We start from the raw sequence: 23717 nt of genomic DNA on the forward strand, positions 1-23717 counted from the left end.
TGGTACCCGCAACTCCTTCTCTGGGAGTGGAAATAGCTCCTCTGCCAGCGCACGCAAAAGCAGAATGCACCATTTCTCTAAGCTAGGCCTGGAAGTGCTCCATTCTGCCAGCCCTCTGTGACGGCGGTAACATTTCCGCCATTTTGTGTTTGTACCGGGGGTCTAAGTACGTTGCCACCCAGTACTGGTCCTTGACCCTTATGCTTTTTATACGGGGGTCCCTATTAAAACACTGGAGCATGAAGGCCCCCATTTGCACTAAACTGGAAGCGGTGTGGTGGCCTGGCTCCTGCTCATCATCCAGGATAATGTCGTCTCCATTCTCCTCTCCCCATCCACGCACAACAGGTATCCCAGAAAGGTTTAAAGCATGCTCTTCTTGCTCCTCCTCATCCGCCCCAGCACCATCCTCCTCTGACTCCTCTTCAGACTCCTGTTGTTCACTTGTCTCAGATAGAGTAGCCCCCCCTGGGAATTCATCCAGCATTGCGACTTCCTCATCTTCCCGCTCCTGCTCCTCCACAGCTTGATCAATGACACGACGCAATGCACGCTCCATAAAGAAGGCATAAGGTACCATGTCACTGATGGCGCCATGGCTGCGACTGACCAGTTTGGTGATCTCCTCAAATGGCCGCAGAAGTCTGCATGCGTCGCGCATGAGCAGCCACTGGCGCGGTGAAAAAAAACCCAGCTCCCCAGAACCTGTTCTGCCACAGAGTTCATACAGGTAGACATTAACTGCACGTTTCTGCTGGAGCAGCCTATCAAGCATATAGGAGGTTGAGTTCCATCGCATCGGGCAATCGCAAATAAGACGTCTGACCGGCAGATTGTGTCGCCGCTGAATGTCAGCAAGGCGAGCCATGGCCGTGTAAGATCTTCTGAAATGGGCCGAGATTTTCCTTGCCTGCCGCAAGATGTCCTGGACCCCAGGGTATTTGACAACGAATCGCTGCACCAAGTTTAAGACGTGTGCCATGCATGGCACGTGCGTGATTTTGCCCTGTTTCAATGTGCTAAGCAGATTGGCACCGTTGTCACACACCACTTTACCAACTGTAAAAAAATTTTTGTTTCAATGTTTTTATTGATTATTATTGATAAAACAAATATTGCATGTTACATACACATAGTAAAACATAAATCTGAATATCATTGTAATTATGAAATACAGAATTTGAAAATAAAGCAACAATATGAATTGATATTTGGCATAAGATAGACATGCATAGATCAATAAAAAAAAAAAAAAATTAAACAAAAAAAAAAAAAAAAAAAAACACACTTGTAAATATCTATCATATAGATGAAATTACTCCAAGCTGGATAAAATTGATTTAAACAACACATGCGTATATATGGAGTCATATTAGTCGCATACCTACATCTCATAAGAAACCAAAAAAAAGGTGTAACAAACTAGAGTAACAATGAATCTGTAAATTCCATATTATCTCACGCACCCCTAATGGGATCAAACTGTGCGCGAAAATAATTTGAGTCTTAACATCAGACTATATATAAGGTAGTGGTCTGTATGGCTTTAATCTGAGCTACAACCAACATGGTTGTCTACCTTATAAGGAATTAGTATCCAGAATTGAGTACAAGCTGCTATATAAAAGCAGTGAAATGTCATTTATTCTATTATATTATGTTGGGGTCCCCAGGTCAAGCTAAACAGGGACAGATATTAGGGTGTTATATGTAGTCGAGCACTTAAAATGTGACCAAAATGACCACGTTTTATAAAATTTAGTATGAGTATCTTTCGCTTGAGAGATCAAGCCCTCCATTTCAGCTATTTTCTCTATTCTGCGGAGCCATTCAGAAATAGTGGGGGGAGAGGTAGAACGCCAATGAACGGGGACGCAAAGCTTTGCTGCATTTATAAGATGTAATGTGAGGGATCTTTTATAAGTGGATTGCGGAATAGATGTATGATGCAGGAGGTATTGAGCTGGCGTGTAGTCTGGGGAATAGGTTGTGATTTTAGTGATGAGCTTATGGACTTCCTTCCAATATGGTTGGATTAAAGGACAATCCCACCATATGTGGAGAAGAGAACCATGCGCTAGATTACATCTCCAACATGTGGGAGGGATAGTAGAATGGAATTTGTGAATTCGGTCAGGCGTTCTATACCATCTAGAGTATAATTTGTATCCATTTTCTTGAGCGGTAACATTTAGGGAGCCTGAATGTATGTGTGTATATATGTTTTGCCAGTCCTCATGTGTTAAATCCAAGGACAGTTCTTTAACCCATTTCTTACATGTGGTGTCATTTGAGAAAGAAGCATCTGGGAACATTAAAGAATAGGTAAATGAAATGAGGTGTCTTTGAGGGTCTGTTTTGGAGCATAAGTTTTCAAACGGCGTATGGTCTCTATACCACAGAGATTGGGAGTTAGAGCTTTGCAAAAAATGTCTTATTTGAAGGTATTTAAAGAAAGGAATCTTCATTCCAGGGAAACGAGCTAAAATTTCTTGAAAAGATAATATCTGACCATTGTGATAGAAGGATTTAGCTCTCATGGGTTCCACTGCAGATATGTCAGCATCGGATTTAGGCAAAATACCAGGAGGGAAGTCCGGATTCTGGTCAATTGGGGTTAGTGGGCCCGGAACTGAGGCAATGTGTAGCTTCTTGCGAACTGAATGGAAGATTTGTAACGTGGGAGCTATTAGAGGATGTGATCTGACCTCATGTGTTAATTTTTGTGGATTGATCCATGGTAAATAAGACATTGGTAAATGGAGGACAGCTTCTTCCATACCTATCCAGGCCTTTGTCTTGTGATGTAAATGCCAATCTAATATTCTAGTCAGATGACAAGCCCAGTAATACTTTTGAATATCTGGAAGACCTATTCCCCCCTTCAATTTTGGGGACACTAGCTTACCCCATTTGACCCGTGATGGTTTCTCTGCCCAGATAAATTTTAAACATAATCTTTTGTATGTGGAGAAGAAAGCTGGCGGTAGTTTTATAGGAATTGTTTGGAGTAAATATAAGAGTCTAGGGAGTACATTCATTTTTATAATTGCTGCCCTACCAAACCAGGAAAAATTGCCTTTGTTCCAGTCTTGAAGGTTCTTCTGTATGGTTTTTAAAATGGGGGCGAAATTCTTATTGTAAAGATCAGGTAGTTTTGATGGTAATTGTATCCCTAGGTAGGTTATGGCTGATGCATCCCAGCCAAACGGGAAATTGGACTGACATTGCGATACAATGGAATCTGACAGAGAAATGTTGAGTGCTTTTGATTTGGATAAATTTATTTGGAGGTTGGAGATTTTTTTGAAAAGGTCAAAATCCTTCAATAAGTTCGGAATTGTTATGATGGGATCAGTAAGAAAAAGAAGAATATCATCTGCGTAAGCCGCTAATTTGTAATGAGTATTTGCTATTTCAACTCCTTTAATATCTCTGTTGGCTCTAATTTTGCTTAGAATAGGTTCCATGGTTAGTATAAATATAAGGGGGGATAAGGGACAACCCTGTCTAGTTCCATTCGACACGGAGAAAGCATCCGAAAGAAGTCCATTAACTCTGATTTTTGCTGTTGGGGATGAATATAAGGTTAAGATATAGTTCATCATGCGTTCCTTGAAACCTATTTTGCGTAAGACTTCCGTCATATAGTCCCAGGCCACTCTGTCGAACGCTTTGTCCGCATCGAGGGAAAGAAAAAACGCAGGGGTGTTGGAAGATGTCAGCCAATGATGAATATTGAGTGCCTTCAAGGTATTGTCCCTAGCTTCTCTGCCTGGGACAAATCCCACTTGGTCCAGAGAAATCAAAGAGGACAGTAGAGGAAGTATACGATTAGCTAAAATTTTTGCATAAAGTTTCACATCAACATTTATTAAAGAAATGGGCCTGTAGTTAGAAACTATAGATGAATCTTTATTTGGTTTTGGTATCATAACTATATGGGCTTCTAAAAGATCTTTATTTTTATCTGAGAGGGTATCTAGGGAATTAAAGGTCTCTAAGAACCTTGGTATGAGAACTTCAGTGAATGTTTTATAGTAACTAACTGGCAGGCCATCTGGGCCAGGGCTTTTGTTTGGCTTCATAATTTTGAGGGCTTCCAGCGTTTCTTCCCTGGTAAGAGGTTTATCTAAATCATCTGCCTCCTCTTCAGTGATAGGGTGTGGACCATATTGTGTAAGGAAATCTTGTATTAATCTTATCCTGTCCTTGTTTGAGCCTGTCTGCGAATGGGATTGTATGTTGTAAAGTTTAGAAAAAAATTGTTTAAATTGATTTGCAATTCCACTGGATGATTCTATTTTATTCCCTTTGGGGTCCGTTATGTAATGAATGGTAGTATTTGCTTTTTTAGATTGCAGGGCTTTAGCTAGAAATTTGCTGGATTTATTCCCAAACTCATAGAAGGTTTTTTGTGATAGGGCATATTTGCGACGTATGGATTTCCCTAGTTCTTCTAGAAGTTCTTCCCTAGTTTTTAATAACTCTTGAAAAGTTTGATCAGCCAATGATTGTTTATGCTGTCTTTCCAGGGAATGAATTTTATCCGATAATTTGGATATCAGAGCTTGTCTAGCTTTTTGACATTGAGCGTTTATAGAAATTAGTTCTCCCCGTATGACACACTTATGTGCCGCCCAAAGGGTAAGCGGGGTAATTTCGGAGGAATCATTCTCCTGAAAATACTGCAACAAGCGATCATTTATACGCTTTACATTTACTGGATCCGTTAAAATAGAGCTATTCATTCGCCAGATTGATTGTCTAGTGTTGGATGTAAAAAATGTGATTGTGACAGAAATAGGGTGATGATCTGAAATTACCATTGGGTCAATTGTAGCTTGATGAAGTAGATCCAAATCTGGTTGTGATAAGAAGAAGTAGTCTATTCTTGTGTATCTATGATGCGGAGGGGAATAGAAAGTGAAATCTTTACAGTTTGGGTTCAATGTGCGCCAAGTATCGTGTAACTCCAGGTTAGATAGCTGTGTTTTTATTGCCCGAAGAGCCCTGTGTGTGATAGAGGAGGCACCTGAGGACGTATCAAGTGAGGGGTTCAAGGCCAAATTGAAATCACCCCCGACAATGAGCATGCCTGCGCGAAATGTACTAAGGTTTTGTAAGGCATCGCGGAAATAAGGAACGTGTTGTTTGTTAGGGGCGTACAAATTGGCCAAAGTAACGAGTTTGTTATGCAATTTGTCTTTTAAAAAAATATATCTTGCATTAGTATCAATCAAAGTATCTTGGATCTGCAATGGGCATTTTTTAGATATCAGAATAGATACTCCCTTTGATTTGGAGTCTGGATTAGTGGCATGAAATACTGTTGGATACTCTGGATTGAAAAGTTTGGGGATATTATCTGATCTAAAATGTGTTTCTTGGAGGTATACAATGTCCGCTTTAGCTTTTCTTAGTAACATAAACAACTGAGATCTTTTTTCTGGAGTGTTAAGACCCCTTATGTTTAAAGAATATAGCTTGACCTGGGGAGGAGGGCCGTGCCTTCCTGCAAGAGACATTGTATGTTTTGATTAGTAGCTTTCTTTTTGGATTAACTTTGGCAATAGGGGAAAGGGGGAAGGGGAATAGACCAGGTTATGTGATAAGGCTAAGATGGTGTAATGTGGGGAAAGGTCTGAAGCAATAACCGAGCAGGTTATGGGATCTACCCAAGACCTGTGTAAAATCGGAGAAGTACAGAGCAAGGCCAGAGAAAGCCTACATAACACAGGCCAACTCTGGTCCAAGCTACTGTGTGGGGGTTGGATAAAACCTCACAGAGAACAGGAGAATGAGTGACATGGTAATCCGCTGTTATCAATGCCAAATGCCTATAAAGGTGTAAATATGAGAAACTAAGGAAAATTTGTGTTGATATCGGTCATGTATTTGGCATGGGTGTGGAAGTACTAAATATCTAATTATGATAATAAATCCAAGCAACTATAAGAGTGACGCAAATCAGGACATGGTGTATGCGAGTAGAGACTTGTTTTGTGGAATCTGCAAATAAAAATACTGAGATGTTCTCACATAAAAATAAATAAATAAATTGTAAATTTATAAAGCATAGCAGTATCACGCCTATATAAACTTATACTTCTTTGGAAAGAACTAGAAACCCCAGCTCTGAATCCTATAGAACAACTAACAGGAAATATTAGTGGGTGTATGGAATAGACAGTGTAAAATTAGAAATATTTGCCACACCAGAATGTCCTTACCAATATACCATTAATAAGGTGTCTTTGGTGTACTTTAACCTTAATATTAAAGATTATCTTAACCTAAGAAGACAAGTACGGAACAGGAAAAAAAAGAAAAATAAATAAATAAGATAAATAAATAAAAAAATAAAATTACAATTACAAAATAAAATAAAAAATAAAATAAAAATAATGTAATAAAATAATTCTAGTGCAGTCGGAGTATTTTGGGCTTTCTTGAACCAAACTAGTATCTCCCAACTACTTGTGTAGTGTTTAATTTTATTGGTACTATACCTATGTATAAACCCATACACGTTCCTTAGTATATCTACAACGGTGGAAGAAATATAACAATCTCTCACAGCCACATTCCAGTGGGCGTGAGGATAGGTGGGGATAGTTTAAGGTAGAATCCTGGGATGGACTTATCAAGTGCTGGAAGTAAAATAGCCATACCTAACCACTAACTAGGACAACAGCACAAGTAATAATGCAAAACTAACAATTATAAAATGCGAGTCTCACTTAATGTCTTGACCGTAATGTAATTCAATAAAGTTTTCTAGTATTTCATCCATAAGAACGAGACATAACCATTATGATGATTCCACTAAAGTGGTATACTATAACACTAATACTGAAATTAAAATTAAAATTAAAGGCCAATTTTACCTATGATGGCTTAAAAAATGCAAAAATAAATAAATAAAAAAAAAAAAAAAAAAATATATTAATAATGCTTCAGATTTTTCCTTGGGCCTTGTTGGACCACCTTTATGCCTTACATCTCATTTAAACATAGCCTAGCTTGACTGTTTCTAGGTATCATACAGAGGATGATACTAGTTCATTGGTCTCCTCAGAGCAGGATAACCGAAAACAAATCCTAATAACCGTAGTCCTACGGGTGTGATGAGGGGGGAGGGGAGTTCTGCATTGGAAAACCTTATATAGGACTAATTAACTGCTGGAAATTGAACGAAACAGACTGAGCAGTAACTAATATCAAAGCACTATAAATGAGGATGAGGATGTTTAAAAACTGTGCAATAGTACTTTCCTATGTACTCTTCTAGTGGGAACATGAGATTTGAATTGTGTAAGAGAATTTATCATATCCAATCTATAACAGTAACTTAACCCCAGAATTCATATGATGTTGACAGTCTCTAATCAGTTTAACCAAAGCAGATGAGTAAAGTCGGTGTAAAGAGGCTAGAAAAGACATCTTATACTATGCAATAAACCCATTGAACTAGGAGATTATAAACAACCATGGATTAAACCAGTATACTCTCCAAGCTTGATTGTTAGCGTTGGTAAACAAGGTTGCGCTGTGACCCGTGGTCCCTTCTGGCCCTTCTAGGTCGTGGTGATTCAGGTGAGCTTGTACCGTTGTGCTGTCTTCTTGTAGACATTGAAGACCTGTCGTCTGATGGAGATCTGCAACGACGGTGTCGGGTCTCCTGTGCCTCCATAGGCTCTTCATGTTGTTGTTCTTTTTTAGTCGCAGATTGTCGGAATTCAGCGTACCAATTTGGGACTTCTGCTAGAGGAATGCCCATGGTGTTGCAAAAGGATGGTAGGTCCTCGGGCACTCTCAGCAGAGCCGTGCGACCTTGAAATGTAGCTGAGAGCCCAAAGGGGAATTTCCACTTGTACGGAATATTTTTGGCACGCAGTGTGTCTAATAGGGGTTTTAGGTCTCTTCGGTTCTTCAGAGTAATGCCAGAAAGGTCTTGGTATATATGAATCTCAGCTCCCTCAAACATAATGTGAATCCTGTTTCTCGCTTTGTGAAGAATGTCTTCTTTAAGTTTATAATCAACCAAACAGCACACCACATCCCTGGGGGGATCATTCTCTCTGCCTTTAGGTCTGAGGGTCCTGTGAATTCTTTCCATTGCTATGTTTGTGTGCACTGGTCTGTCTAGCAGGTCATTGAATATAGTAGTAATGGCAGACAGTAAATGATCAGAATCCACAGCCTCTGGTAAACCTCTGACACGCAGATTATGTCTTCTTCCTCTGTTATCCAAATCTTCTGTGTGTCTTTGTATGTCTCTAAACTGTAGTGTGTGAGCATCTATTTTATGGGACATTCTGCGCAGAATTGTATGATGCTGGGCAGCTGTGTTTTCTACCACAAGAACCCTGTCAGCAATGGCACAGATGTCTAGATGCAGGTTTGCAATAGCAGCTGACAGTGTATCCTTTATATCTGCTGCTACTGTTCTGAGGTCTAAAAGACTTGGGTGTGTAGCAGCTAGGGCAGAAGCAGAGGCCACTGAAATATCTGAGTCAGCGGGGTGATAATCTGGCTGCATTCCAGGTATTCTCTGCTGAGGTAACTGGGAGTTCTGTGAGGAAATTTGGTGGGAAGCTGCCATGTTAGAGCCCTGTGTCCAGAAAGGGTCAAGAAAATTGCTGTTTGTGCCGCTTTGATTACTTCTTGGTGAGCGGGAACGAGAGGTGGAGGATGTCCGCGATGCTGTCCCTATGTCAGCTGGACCGGGTAAGCAAAGAAAAGTCTCTCAGCAGCAAAGTGGCAGTTAACACAGCGGGAGCTAACCTGTTATGTGTCCATCTTCCTGTGAGGTCCGGCCACGCCCCCACCAACTGTAAAATTGAGCAGTGTTAGCCACTGATCTGCCTGTGAACGCAAAGCTGAAAGGAGTGCCGGGCCAGTGTGGCTCTTGGCTTCCAGGCACAACAGACGCAGCACGGCATGGCAACGTCTCACCTGGCATGTCGAATAGGTTCTGGGGAGCTTGGGCGGCGCAGCGGAAGAGACGCTAGCAGGGGAAAAGGAGGAGTCAGCTGAGGAGGAGAGGGAGGAGGATGGAGTAGGAGGAGGAGGAGAAGAAGAGTCAGGCCTGCATGCAATCCGTGGCGGTAAAACCAAATATACACGGGTGCCATGGGTTACATGCTTGACGGCCGTCAGAAGGTTCACCCAGTGGGCAGTAAAAGGGATATACCTTCCCTGCCCGTGTTTGCTAGACCACGTGTCTGTGGTCAGATGTATCTTGGCACCGACACTGTGTGCCAGAGATACATTCACTTGCCGCTGAACATGGCCATATAGCTCTGGGATGCCCTTCTGTGAGAAATACTTCCTTCCTGGGACCTTCCATTGTGGTGTTCCAATGGCCACAAATTTGCGAAAGGCCTCCGAGTTCACCAGTTTATATGGCAGTAGTTGGGGGGCTATGAGTTCTGACAAGCCAGCCATCAACCGTTGGGCAAGAGGGTTATCCGGCGTCATCATTTTTTTTACGCTCGATCATTAGGCCCACGGAAGCCTGCCTTTTTGTAGAAAAACGTGAGCTTGGCGTGATGGAAGGTGGAGTGGAGGACAATTGTGAGGAGAGAGGAGAAGGGAAAGTAGAAGACGAGGCTGGACGGTGAGAGCCTGGAGTGTGGCTTTGTGTGTTCCGTTGCTCCCACTGGGCTCGGTGATGGCTGCCCATGTGCCTTCTTAAGGCGGTCGTCCCTAGGTGAGTGTTGGGCTTACCGTGACTAATGCGTTGACTGCAAAGATTGCAGATGGCAACGCTATTGTCAGCAGCGGACACGTTAAAAAAAGCCCACACTGCGGAGCCATGTGCCAGTGTCCTGGGAGCGCCAGATGTGACCGTACATGGTCGATGACTTGCTCCTGATACATTTGCAGTCTGCTTTGTCCCTCCTGTGCAATGTAAGTTATTCCTGCTTCTCCTCCCTATCTGCTGGTCCATATCTCCCTCTGAACTCCCCTCCTCTTCCTCTCTTGTGGGCACCCATGTGACATCACTAGACACGTCATCATCGACGTCACCTTCCCCACCGCTATAAGTAGAGATCTCGGAGTAGGCAGCAACACCAGGGACCAACCTCCTCCTTGGGCTGATCTGGATACTGTCATCAGACTGCTGAGTAGTGGTTGTTGCTACCTCCTCTTCCTGATCCAATACCAAGAGTGGCTGCGCATCAGAAATGTCTTGATATGGATCGGAAAATAATTCCTGTGACTCAAGCGGAAGGTATGTGGTGGTGGTGGTGGTGTTGTTGGTGGTAGTGTCTTTGGGGGTGCACATAGCAGAGAGTGAAGAAGAGGGTGCAGATCGAGAGGATGAGGAGGGTGCAGAAGAGTAAGGCTGAGTGAGCCACTCAACCAAGTCTGGTGCCTCCTTTAAAGTAATTGAACGCACCTTCTGCAACTTCCCACTTTGGCTCAAGCCTGTTGCTCCTGCCCTACCCCTACCACCCCTGCGGAAGGGCCTGCCTCTTCCTCTGCCTGTCATTTTTTAAATGACCCTGTGACAAAACTCTCAGTCCCTATAACGATGAAGAACTGCTGCAGTATAGGGCAGCAGTCAGCAGTAGTGCACCTCAACCCTATGTATTGTGGACCTATACCAGTCCTTATAGAGTAGCAGACTGTACCTCACTCAACCCTATGCACTATAGAACCCTACGCCAGGTTACCAGTCCTTATAAGGACCTTTGTGGAACAAGTAGGTTGTGTGTGACTGATTAGCAGACTGTACGTCAGTCCCTATAACGATGAAGAACTGCTGCAGTATAGGGCAGCAGTCAGCAGTAGTGCACCTCAACCCTATGTATTGTGGACCTATACCAGTCCTTATAGAGTAGCAGACTGTACCTCACTCAACCCTATGTACTATAGAACCCTACACCAGGTTACCAGTCCTTATAAGGACCTTTGTGGAAGAAGTAGGTTGTGTGTGACTGATTAGCAGACTGTACGTCAGTCCCTATACCGATGAAGGACTGCTGCAGTATAGGGCAGCGGTCAGCAGTAGTGCACCTCAACCCTATGTATTGTGGACCTACACCAGTCCTTATAGAGTAGCAGACTGTACCTCACTCAACCCTATGTACTGTAGCACCCTATACCTTACCAGTCCTTATAAGGACCTTTGTGGAAGAAGTAGATTGTGTGTGACTGATTAGCAGACTGTACGTCAGTCCCTATACCGATGAAGGACTGCTGCAGTATAGGGCAGCGGTCAGCAGTAGTGCACCTCAACCCTATGTATTGTGGACCTATACCAGTCCTTATAGAGTAGCAGACTGTACCTCACTCAACCCTATGTCAAGTATAATATTCTTTCTATATTTGGAAGAAAGAATATTACAAGCCTATTACCATACCACTGATACCAGTCCTGAAAAGAACCTTTGTGGACCTAATATAGTAACAGCTACTGATTAAACTGACCCTCACTGCCTCACACACAGCTTCCTGCCTGTCCCTATATAAACGGACAAAACAGAGGCTACTGGAGCAATAACTGGCATAGCACTTTTGTGGACCTGATAGTAACAGCTAATGACTAAACTGACTGTCCCTGCAGCACACACCGTCCTGTCCCTTTCTCTAAACTGACAAAAGACACTCAGGCTGCTGCAACAATCACTAGCACAGCACTGCCTCAAACCTATATCCTGAACTACACCTAACACCCATACCATACCAGTCCTGAAAAGAACTTTTGTGTACCAAATAGCTAGCGATTTGGGTCACTGCAATCTCTCCCTGCTCCACACAGCAACCTCTCCCTATAGTGACAGAAGAAAGAATGTAAAATGGCTGCCGGATCGGGTGTATTTATAAGTTAGGGGGAATGTCCAAGTGTCCATGTGCTGTAATGTCTCAATTGGCTGTCCTGTACCCCATGATGGATGTTTCGTCATAGGTCAAAGTTCTTTTACACAGTAAACACGGAAGTCCGCCAGCGAACGGCGGCAATAGTCCGCCGATAGGGCAGACCATGAACAGCCGAAATTTGCCGTGAAACGACCGCCGGGTGAACCGTTCGGCCATCCCTAATCCTTTACCACAAAAAGAAACAAGAAAAAATATGTGAAACACTTTAAAAAATCCACATAACTACCCTGGCAGCTAGAATAGTTACTTATTCTACTGTAAAAAGGAACACAAACACTACAAAATATATTCGGCGTCTAAGAAACCCCTGCAATAAACTGACTAAACAAATGTGATAATAATAATATTAAGAATAATAATAACAATATTATTAATAATATTGTTAGTATTGTATTGTCAAAGTCAGGTTCTTAACCACTTCCCACCCGGCCAATGTACATATACGGCTGGGTGGGAGCCACCTCCTTCTGACTGGACGTTCAGGAACGTCCATCAGAAGGAGGGGGATCGCGCGCGTGCATGCCCGCGCAGCGGTGCAAACCCGATGCGCTCCTGTCACCCGGACACGGCGTATCTCGGATCTGCCGGAGGGCTCTGTGATTGGCCCTCCTGATCACATGACGGCCTTGTCTAACCACGGCCATCATGTGATGTAAACAAACAGCCGGTTGCTAGGCAATCGGCTCTCCTCTCCTCTCCTCACGTGGAAGTCGTCGCTGAGGAGAGGAGAGATCGCTGCAGCCGGCTGGTGATCAGTGAGTATGAGCTGTTTTTACAGCTTTTTACTCACTGATCACCACTCTAGTGTAATACACACATGTCCCCAAAACACACATGTCCCCAAATAATAAAAACACATGTCCCCCACATATGTCCCACTAAAATCACATGTCCCAATGATTATCTGCACACATCTGTACATGATCATTTGCGTACATATGTCTGTGATCACACAAACCAATTATTATACACTTAACAGACTCTCTTCCCAATTTGCTGAGACACAGCAGCGGTGCCAGTTAGCCAATCAGAATAGAGAGGGGGCAGGGCCGGGTCGGGGCTCCGTGTATGAATGGACACAGGGAGCTAAGAATCAACTCGGGTGCCCCCATAGAAAGCTGCTTGCTGTGGGGGCACTTAACAGAAGGGAGGGGCCAGGAGAGCCAAAGAGGGACCTGAGAAAAGGAGGATTGAGGCTGATTTGTGCAAAATTAAAAAGTTTGTTTTTCGTTTTTTTTTTAAACAAGACTTTACAATCACTTTAAACTCGTTGTATGCACAATATATGTGACTCAATTTAAAATGCTTTAACACAAGGATAAGAATTATTATTTTAGCAGTATGACTTGTTTTCAAATATTATTAGACTCAAATAAAAATAACTGTCACTTATTTGAAAATAAGTATCTTTATCCTGTTGTTTGAGCTTTGTGAATTATAGTAAGCTTAATTTAATACTTTCCTTTTATTGACTACATAACTGCATTCTTTATAAGTGACTAGAGTTAATAATTCATAAATTAATAAGTTACCCCTTTTTCAGAAGCGCACTTCAGCACACAGAACAGGACTTAAAATTGCAAACAAAAAGACGCAACATAAATCAGAAGGTTCCAAATCAATTTATTGTGAACACGTTGCATGATTTATTGCTATGTGTAAAAAGTATTAGGGATTAGAAAGCTAATTATTGTGGGATACTTATACAAATAAAGCAAAAAGTATTCACTTCTAAATAAACACGTTAATTGTTTTACAGATACACACGTTAGAAAAGAATGCATAGAAAATCAGGCTGGCAAGAGCTTAACATGGAAGGCACATTGCTTAAGATAGTAAGACATATCCCAATTTAAAATAATGATAATAAAGTAACAATTTTTTTTTTAAATTACAATGCTAGAAAACAAGATCAATTTCATTAAATGTCTCACTGAACACAAGGAAAATGTTGCTATTGGTATAAAGTATGATGATGTCATTGGCACAATGGCAAATGTTCTCCTCTGTCCTAACAGTGATATAGTTCAGAAACAACTACACAAAATAATTAATAAGCTCAATAATTTCTAAGCATTTCCTTCCACTTACTACACACATGTAAATGACTGATACAGCATCACTAGGCTGATGTAAAGCAATCATGTTATCATTTTTTAAAAAGGTGCTGTAAGCATAAATCTGTTATATGCACTTTCAATGTTAGAAATATATTTGCTGCATTGATAAGGGCCATTTGTAATAGGTGGTTGAAAATAATGTCATAAATGGAAGCTTGCTAGAGATGAAAAACATAAATGATGGTATGGATTTATGAAAGACGCATGTTGATTTTAATGGGCTAAATGCATAGAAACACTGGTGTAAAAATGAAAAGATTAATTAAATTAAAGAGATACTTTCACATCCTTTCTCATGGACACAACAGGAAATTAAGGAATTCTTTCCAAAATGTAATGGCTGTTTCTGCAAAAAAGTGTCACCTATTTGTGTTCCATTGACTTAAAAATAAGGGATTTTACATCACTTTCATTCCCAATGACAACTGCCATGGATGCATACAACAATAAAAACCTGATGGGATTGCTAGCCCCCCCCCCCCCAAAAAAAAAGAGGGCCTTTGATACACTTTAGATGCTAGCCTAGAACAACAAAATATAGAAGATTGCTTACATTTGAGATAAGAAGGGATCTATTATTTGCATGTGTGTTTCTCCCCCCCCCCCCCCCATTTTCTACAGTCTTTGTGAAGATGCAAGGTATTTGTTTTTCAGTCTGAGGTTGAACCTGACAGACGCAGTGGCGGCTGGTGGTGATTTTTTTTCTGGGTGGGAGCGGCACACAATTCACCCACAGCCCCTTCCCCCCCAGGTCGGTTGGGTCACCCACAAACCACCCCCCCCACCACCACACACATCACCCCCCCCAGTGTGGTTCATTCGGGTTGGGTGCTCTCTCTCCCTCTTGGAATCTGATGTGCTTGCTCTCGCTCTTCTCTTAGTGGGGGTGTCTGGTGTACCATGCAAAGGGGATGTTCGGGTCAATCGATGAGCCCCCCGCACTTACCCAACTATGCGCTACCTTTTGGGTGCAGGCTTTGTCCCCTGCATCTCCTCCAGTGGCCTCCACAGCTCCTCCCTCCTTCTTTCTCCTCATCGTGGCCCAATAGAATCGCTTCTCTATTTGACCAATCGGGAAATGGGTCTCAGGACCCATTTCCCGAGTGGCCGGGGAGGAGAATCAGTGTGACAATGGGTCAGCTTTGTCACACAATTGGGTCAGCTTTGGGCTCAGTGCTCCGCGCCCCGAGCCCAGCCTTTTTTTAAGCCTATTAGAGCCTCTGGCTCTAATCATGTGCTTCTAAACCCCCCAAATACCTTGGAATGTCTACTTTCAAAAAAGGGCTCATTTGGGGGGTATTTGTAATTTCCTGGCTTGTTCCGGTCACAAGAAATGAGATCGGCCACCAGTACATCAGATGTGATCAATTTTTTTATGATTCGCACCACAGATTGTAGACTCTAACTTTCACAAAGACCAAATAATATCCACTAATTTGGGTTATTTTTTACCAAAGATATGTAGCAGTATAAATTGTGGCCAAAATTCATGAAAAAAAAAGAAATAATTTGCAAAATTTTATCACAGAAACAAAGAAAAATGTTTTTTTTTTTTTAATTTTCGGTCTTTTTTCATTTATAGCGCAAAAAATAAAAAACCCAATGGTGATCAAATACCACCAGAAGAAAGCTATTTTTGTGGGGAAAAAAAGGACAAAAAATTCATTTGGGTACAGTGTTACATGACTGAGTAATTGTCATTCAAAGTGTGAGAGCGCCGAAAGCTGAAAATTGGCCTGGTCATGAAGGGGTGTTTAAGTGCCCAGTTGTCAAGTGGTTATGAGTTGTGACACAAATACAGCCATGTTATTTTTATTTCTTTTTGAAAGATTCCTGTAAACTTGCAAGAGCCTGTTCTTCTGTGATTTCCTTCCAGTCTTTTGGAAGTTCAGCCGGCTTTGCTGAATATTCCCCTGCAAAGTCATTATTAAAACATACAAAAATGTGTTTCCAGTAATCTGAGTCTTTGTGGTTGTTATCAGACTTAATTAACCAGTCTGGATAGTATTTACGATAGTCTTTGTATGGGTGATATTCTCCTTCTGTGTCAGAATTTCTAAATCTAGCATTTGATACAACAGCAGTGGAACATATGTCAGTGACTAAAGTCTCATTTTCCTCCCATCGGTATCTTCCAAGTCCCTGAGGTCTATGGAGAGATGCAGAGTGCTCCTGGTGATCACCACCAGCATTCTCACAGGGGACCTTACAGAAAGGACATTGCTTACCACAGCCAATCACTTTCTTCAACAATTCCTCCTGAGGCTTCATAGTGACTCTGGATAGAAGGTGTTCAGTGTCCATCTTTTCCATGTCTGATAAAATTTGCTCCTTTACGCTGGAAAGATAGAAACCAATGTCCTCAGAGAACTGGATGACATTTTCTGTATTGTGGAAAGTGATCACTGTCATTTCATTCTGTGAAATCACTATGTCTTTGTCTAATAACTTGCAGAAACTTTCCAGAAATGTAACAATGGTTTCTGTTTTCACACATTTCTCACTCTTCAGGACGTCTTTAATTTTTTCAATGATTGGAGATAAAATTTTCTCTTCTAAGGTTTTTAGAGTTGCTGAATTGTAGAATTTCTCAATGTACTGGGAGATCCAGTCTTTTAAAAATGTCTTATAATTATTAATGTAGGAATTATATTGTCCAATTTTTTTTTTCTTCAGCAAGTCTTCCAGGACAGTTAACTGAAAAACACTTCTACTACTAAATATGTGGCTGTCAGAACTTTTCAGAATGACCTCAATGATTTCCTTGCCGAGATGTCGCAGAATATAATCAGTTAGCGATGGCTTCAGGCAGAGCTCACAGAATTTTTTGGCTCTGCTCTGACATTCGTCTTTTTCATGGAATATGTTCGTAAACATGGCCAAGTATTGAGGTTTTAATTTTTTAAGGCAAATTTTGGGGTCATTTTCTTGAATGAATCTGTCATGCAGGGCCTGAAATGCTCTAGATGCTATTGCAAATATAAACAGTTTTATATCTAGCTCAAACTTGGAAGAAAAATGAAATGTAGTAGTTTTGTCTTTGAGTTTATCATTGATTTTATGTAGCAACTCCTGAAAGTAAGTATCATCATAATCCCCTGTGCTGCCTGCCTTCTCTTTGATGTATGTATCACACATCTCTTTCAAAGTCAATACAAGACCTTCTATCTTGTCCAGGGGGGCCTGACTTTTATAGATTGGATTGCGATTTGTGGAAAAAACTGTCCATTCAACATGGCTTTTGTCAGTAACAAATGGATTGACCCCATAGCCTTCCAAGCTCATCACTTTGGTTAGTTTTTCATTAATACCACCTCCCCTTACACCCATTTCATTCTTAAGCTGCTGCAGAATTGTTTGTCCAATGTTATGTCTCTTCAGTTCCTCTATTTCTAAATCAGAGAGTGTTTTCTTCCACATCTCTTCAAATTCTCTCTCTGCTTCTATGTCACCAAGTTCACAATTTCTTTCTCTGCAGCTTTTTAGGAGATTTGTTATTTCTTTCTCAATCCGTTCCAGAGATGTCTTCTGAATATCCAGGATCTTGAATTTGCCTTTCTGGATAGAAACTGCCTCATTGAGTTTATCATGCGTATTCCTTTCCAGTTCTTTCTTCAGGAACCTCACACTCATGAAGAAATCTTCCCTGTATCGCTCAATGAGATGAACGTTCTCACATTTGCTGTCAAAATATTTTTTTAGTAACTTCAGCATTGCATCTTCCTCTTCTAACAGTAAGTTCTGAAGATCTCCTTTAAACTGGTTGTACATCTCAGTATTGAGACTGGATGCAGATTGATTTCTGATGTAAGTTTCTTTGGTGATCATCCAGCTATGGATCTTTTTGGTGAAGTCCCATTCCCACTGAGAGTATTGCATAGACAGTTTGGTATAAGCTTCAGCCACCAGACTGTTTCTGAAACTGAAGATAAATTTCTCATGTTTCACTGCACTCCACAAACTTTTTATCCAGATGATGAAGATAAGAATTTTACATTGTGTTTGGTTAGAGTTTTGAGATTTTAAAAATCCCAGCAAATATTTTTTTAACTCATAAACATTTTCACTGTAGCCAAAGTTTACCGGAGCCATTGGTGGAACCCCTTGCCACAATCCAGGAATGTACCAGTTGTGTTTCTCAGGATCATAATCCATCACATCACTGAAACATGTAATTCCACCTTTCTTTTCCATATTTGCAGCTACTCTTGTCATTTCATCAAGTTGTTCCAGAAACTTCTTCCTGTCTCTCATGTTCTTTTCATGAGCGGACACATCACTGACATTCTGATGTACAAACTGACAGCTGGGTTTCTTCCCAATTTCTTTCATCCGAAGAAAAGCATGGACCACAATCTGTAAAATATCCTTCATTTCTGACGTGTTCTCCATGGCCATATTAATGATGGTGATATCACTCAACCCAACCACTAATGTGGCCAGTTCATTGTCATGTTCATAACTGCCCTCCAAAGAGGCCAACTCTGGAGCCTTCAGCCCCTCAGTGTCAATCACCAGGATGAAGTCACAGCCCAGCTCCACCTGGAAGTTCTCTTTTACTTTCAGAAGAGTCATGAAGGCTCCTCGTGTACATCTTCCACTGGCCACCGGGAACTGCAGACCAAACATGGTGTTCAGAAGGGTGGACTTCCCTGTACTCTGCACTCCCAGTACCGTTATCACTCTCATTTTACATTGTCCTCCTGTCTTATTGTCTACCTCACTCAGAACATCAGTTATCCACTGTAAAGTAATGTTAGAGGCGTCACCATCAATCAACTCCAATGGAAACCCATCTAGTAGGAGATCTGCAGCAATTCCTGGAAGTCTAATGAATTGTCTTGGGTATTTATTATTCTGTTTGTTAACAACTGTAGAATACTCGGCCTCATAAAACTGTCCCAGCTCACGTACAAAATGTTCTATTCCTAAAGAACTGTCTGAGATCTTCTCATCCAGCTTCTTAAGTTCTGAGGTATCGGATTTACTGTTACATTTTTCCTTGTATTCAGACTGCAGCAAGGAAATGTTATTTCTTGCAACTGAATCCAGTTCAAATTTCATCCACTTCAAAAAAATAATGTTTTTCAGCCTTGGAGAGGTCAGTGAGTGCTTCAGTAAAATATAATATGCCTACAGGAATATGATGCTGGTATTGTTCTTCATGGAGTGAATTAAGCTTTTGCGTGAGCTCAGAATGATATTCTTGTGCATCTTGTTTCTTTTGATTTGTCATTCTGCAAAGTTCTTTCTCCACTTTCGACAATTCTTTCCACAGATCTCCCTGTAATTTTAGTGTTTCCTTTTTATATCCTTCCACATCTTTTATTACAGAAGTAATCTGGTTTGCTTTCTCTTTTGCTTTCTGACATTCATCAGAATTCTCATCAACAAAGATATGAAGTCCTTCTATTTTATTTTTAGTACTACACAGATTTTGCCTTTCTTTCTGACAGTTTTTTAAAACATTCTCAATGCAAATTTGAATTTTTTTCACTAACGCTGCATCATTTTCTGTTCTGGTTTTGGCAATAATATTGGTTGCACTCATCTTTAAAATTGTCATTAGATTTTTTATATGTTTTGTGATCTCTGAGTTTATTTTTTTACCCTTTTCTGGAGTAAGAATGAAATAAAACTGAGTGTCAGTGTTACTGAAAGATGATAACAATCTGAATTGTTTCTCACAAATATTTTCAATGAATATAAACACAGCTGATGAGACTCGAGTTAAAAATGTACACTGGTCCCAGTTGGACTCCAGGTCTCCTCGGAGGTTGGTCACTGCAATGGGTTCTGGGAAAACATCAGACTTACCACAGGGAAAATACCAGGACATTTCCACCAGTCCATCAGATATTTTCCTCTCAATGTTTCCGCCCTCCATATCATTGTGTATGAAGAAGTTTTGGTGTTGTTGGGTTGGATTAAGAACTTGATTCAGGATTTTAGATTTGGATAGCTTGTTGTCACCCAATCTAATGAAGGAGAAAATTGGCATAGAAATATTCACCACATTTTCCTCACTGAACCCTTTACTGTCTGATAGTGACTGGGGTCTCCACTTTTTCACAATGTCCCTCATTGCCCAAAGCATGAGGGTGCAGTGTGACCCGTCACCAGCAGGAAGCAGCAGAGGGACAGCAAACTGGCACATGGACAATTTGGATACAATCTCTTGTTGTAGAAAACTGTCTGAACAATGGAGGAGAACACACAGGACATCCAGGGGGTGAATAGATTCATTTGGACTATTTTCCTCTTCAGTCATTGACTCAAACATGTTTTCAATTGAATTGATTATTTGTGTATCTTTTCCATAATGAGTATTAAGTGCAGCTCTGTTCAAGGCCATCAGCTTTCTCAGAAAATGCCATGGTACATCTTGAATGGTCTGGGGATGGACATCACTCAGAATCTCTGCTCCAATTTCTAGGATGTGACTCAATGTCAGTTTGGAATCAGTTAAATGCTCCATTTTTAAACTGACAAGAAGTTTGCAGAAAATCTTAACTTTATCTGTAAAAGAACATAATGGTTTTAATATATAACCTAATGTTAAGCCTTACCATAATACATGGTTTAAAACAATAAATGTGTATGTGAATGGTTTTCTACCTTGAAAAACAAGGACAATCAACTTTTTCACTGAAGAAATACAAGTCCATTAAAGTACTTGGAGCCTCCCATATTTTTATCATGCTACTTTGGGCATTGGATTTGGAAACCCGCTAAAGTTAGTACATTTCAAATGGAATGGCCATGTTCTTTGGCTACATCATGGTTCTGGGCAGAGGCGTAACAAGAAATTTCAAGGCCCCGGTGTAAGAAATCATGAAGGGCCCCCATCGGTGGCAGCGGTGGTGTTGAGGGAGGGTGGCAACGGTAGTGTTGGGGGGACAGCGGTGGTGTTGTGGGGGGTGGCAGAGGTAGTGTTGGGGGTGGCAGTGGTGGTGTTGTGGGTGGGTGGCAGCAGTGCTGTTGTGGGGGGGGGGTGAAAATGGCGGTGTTGAGGGGGGATGGCAGCAGTGGTTTTGAGGGAGGGTGGCAGCAGTGGTTTTGAGGGAGGGTGGCAGCAGTGGTGTTGAGGGGGGTGGCAGCAGTAGTGCTGAGGGGGATGGCAGTGGTAGTGTTGGGGGGTGACATTGGTGGTGTTGAGGGGGGATAGCAGTGGTAGTGTTGAGGGGGGATGGCAGCGGTGGTGTTGAGGGGGGTGGCAGCGGTAGTGATGGGGGGTAGCAGCAGTAGTGTTGAGGGGGGTGGTAGCAGTGGTGTTGAGAGAGGGTGGCAGCAGTAGTGTTGAGGGGGGGGTGGCAGCAGTAGTGTTGAGGGGGATGGCAGCGGTAGTGTTGGAGGGTGACATCGGTGGTGTTCAGGGGGGATAGCAGCGGTAGTGTTGAGGGGGGTGGCAGCAGTGGTCTTCAGGGGGGATGGCAGCGGTAGTGTTGGGGGATAGCAGCAGTGGTGTTGAGGGGAGTGGCAGGGGTTATGTTGAGGGGGGGTGGCAGTGGTAGTGTTGAGGGGGGGTGGCAGCAGTGGTAATGGGGGGATGGGATCAGTAAGAGGCATAGGTGGTGGAGGTTGGGATCAATTGCAATGGCAATTTGTCACTTACTTAGGTCAAGCAATAGATTCTTCCTCACAGTGCCTGCAGCCCAGGGATGCCTTTGCCTTATGGGGACTCCTGGCAATCGCAGAGGAGAGAACTCCTCCCCCTGCACTCGATTGGTGTCAGCTGGTCAGCTGACTTTCTTTTTCAGTGACCGCCCCCCACCTTCCTACATTCTCTCTGGATAGGCGGAGCAGTCCACTGTCTCAGCTCTGCCTTCTCTCCCCTCAGAGCTGTCAGCGAGCAAAAGACCCCTCTCCCCAGTGGAGCGAACTGGCAGAAGGGCGGCCCCTCACACTGGCAGATGTGAGGGCAGATGGGTGAATGGGCCCGTGGGCCCCCTTACACTGGCAGATTGACGGGCCCCCCTGAAGTGGCAAAACTGCAGGGCCCAGTCGCAAGTGCGACACAGATAATTCCGCCACTGGTTCTGGGTATGGAACAACGGTCTCAATGCATATGTGAATACATTTGTGCTGTAGGTATATTACAAGAGCTTGAAATAACTGGCTGGCAGAGGAGTTCTCCTGTAGTGATGACAGGTGCCAAAAGTAAAATGAAATGTACAAGTTGCAGTTCCAATGGAAACACTGCTCAGGCATTGGGAATTTTTAAAGTAAAATATACAGTATATATACATATTAGATTGTGCCTTTCCGATTGTCCTGAGAAAGTTTTCCGATAGTAAGTGACATGGTGGTTGGCCAGATTCATTTTAGCTGTGTTTTGTAATGGATTAAATATAAAAAAAGTGAATGAAGCTGAGAGTGCCCTATGAAAAATGTAGATAAAACAACAAAAAACAATACTAAATTAAGTGCTATCACAAAATAGAAACATGTAACTCTTTTATTTAAGCAAGGCATTTTTTGTGAAATACTTCTACAGCTGAGGTGACTTACTTTCTGGAAAGTACTTAAATAGATGACTTAGTTCTGGAAATCTGGGGATCATGTTCTCAAGATGACACAAGAATGCCTGGCAGTGTTCGTCTTTCTGTAGTACGATGTTCATAATTTTTTCAACTCTCCCTCTTGGATCTTCATCATGTTGGAGTTGAATCATCTCATCCGGGGTTATGAGGCCTTGAGACCCCAACTCATCACACAGACCCTCCGCGTCCTCCTCAAACACTTCTGTTAATTTACATCTAAGACACTTTATCGTCTCTGCGGCATCTGTGCCAGAAGTCATGATTTCTTTATTTCAGAATCTAAAAATAAACAAATGAATAAAATGACCAGTTAATCTGCAAATATTAATTTTTAAAGTTAAAATTGATTTTTTATAACCACATAATTTACCCTATTTTACCTAAAACGTGTATGTAAAAGCAAAATAATTTTGGATGGAGTACGGAAGGATTGAGCCTTTTGTCCTGGTTTGTATAGCTAGCTGTGTCCCCACCGGGGAGATTCAACTGATCATTGCCACCAAGACAGGAAGTGGGGGGAAATAAAAAAAAATGTAAATTGTCACAGGAACAGGAGGTGAGAATAAATCTTCCAATGGGTCACCGGTGACAATTGTATAAAAGGGGATTTCCTCTCACATTGTAGGGATTTGCACTCACTTCCTGTTGTGGCTTCAGGAACAAGAATTTAAGGGATATCCACAAACACAAAGAAAAAAAAACTCACTGGGATTCTAATGTTCCCTTCTCTGTCCAAAAGATATAAAACAAAGTTTGGCCTATACATGTGAAGCGCACTACTCACTATGGCTGGTTTAACCCCCGCTTCTTCCACCCCTGCTGTAAAAATCATAGACACAGTTCAACAATTAAACAAAGGCTTTTATTCTTGATGCTGCGGTCCATGTTGTGTGATCTGTGAGTGATGCAGGACAGTATAAGTTGCCTCTCTTTGCGAGCTGCGCGAGTAGCAAAACCTTTTTCCTGTGACAAGCTGGCGCATGCCTCTCTGAAAAGCACGTGGTACTCTGAAATGGTGGAAGTCCCAGGCCTCACCTGCATCCTGTCAATTATTCCCATGCCAGTTCAGGAAAAGTCCAGCTCTGGAGTCTCTGAACCTTCAGGCTTTCCAGCACAGTGCTGTGGCTTTCTAGCACTGGGGTATAGGTACCCCCAGGCC

At 42.0% G+C, this 23717-nt stretch overlaps 1 protein-coding gene across 1 annotated transcript; it reads right to left on the minus strand.

Annotated features, from left to right (window-relative positions):
- Positions 1–15742: 15742 nt before the first annotated feature.
- On the minus strand, positions 15743–22834 carry LOC143923473 (interferon-induced very large GTPase 1-like). Its single transcript, XM_077447158.1, is given in 3 exon segments — positions 15743–19091; positions 19093–20534; positions 22527–22834. Coding segments are annotated over 3 exon segments (4998 nt in total). The 5' UTR covers positions 22819–22834; the 3' UTR covers positions 15743–15827.
- Between the last annotated feature and the right edge of the window lie 883 nt (positions 22835–23717).

This window comes from Lithobates pipiens, unplaced genomic scaffold, assembly GCF_037356315.1.
Source record: "Lithobates pipiens isolate NorthernLeopardFrog02 unplaced genomic scaffold, aLitPip1_a1.2 Scaffold_22, whole genome shotgun sequence".
Lineage (NCBI taxonomy): Eukaryota > Metazoa > Chordata > Amphibia > Anura > Ranidae > Lithobates > Lithobates pipiens.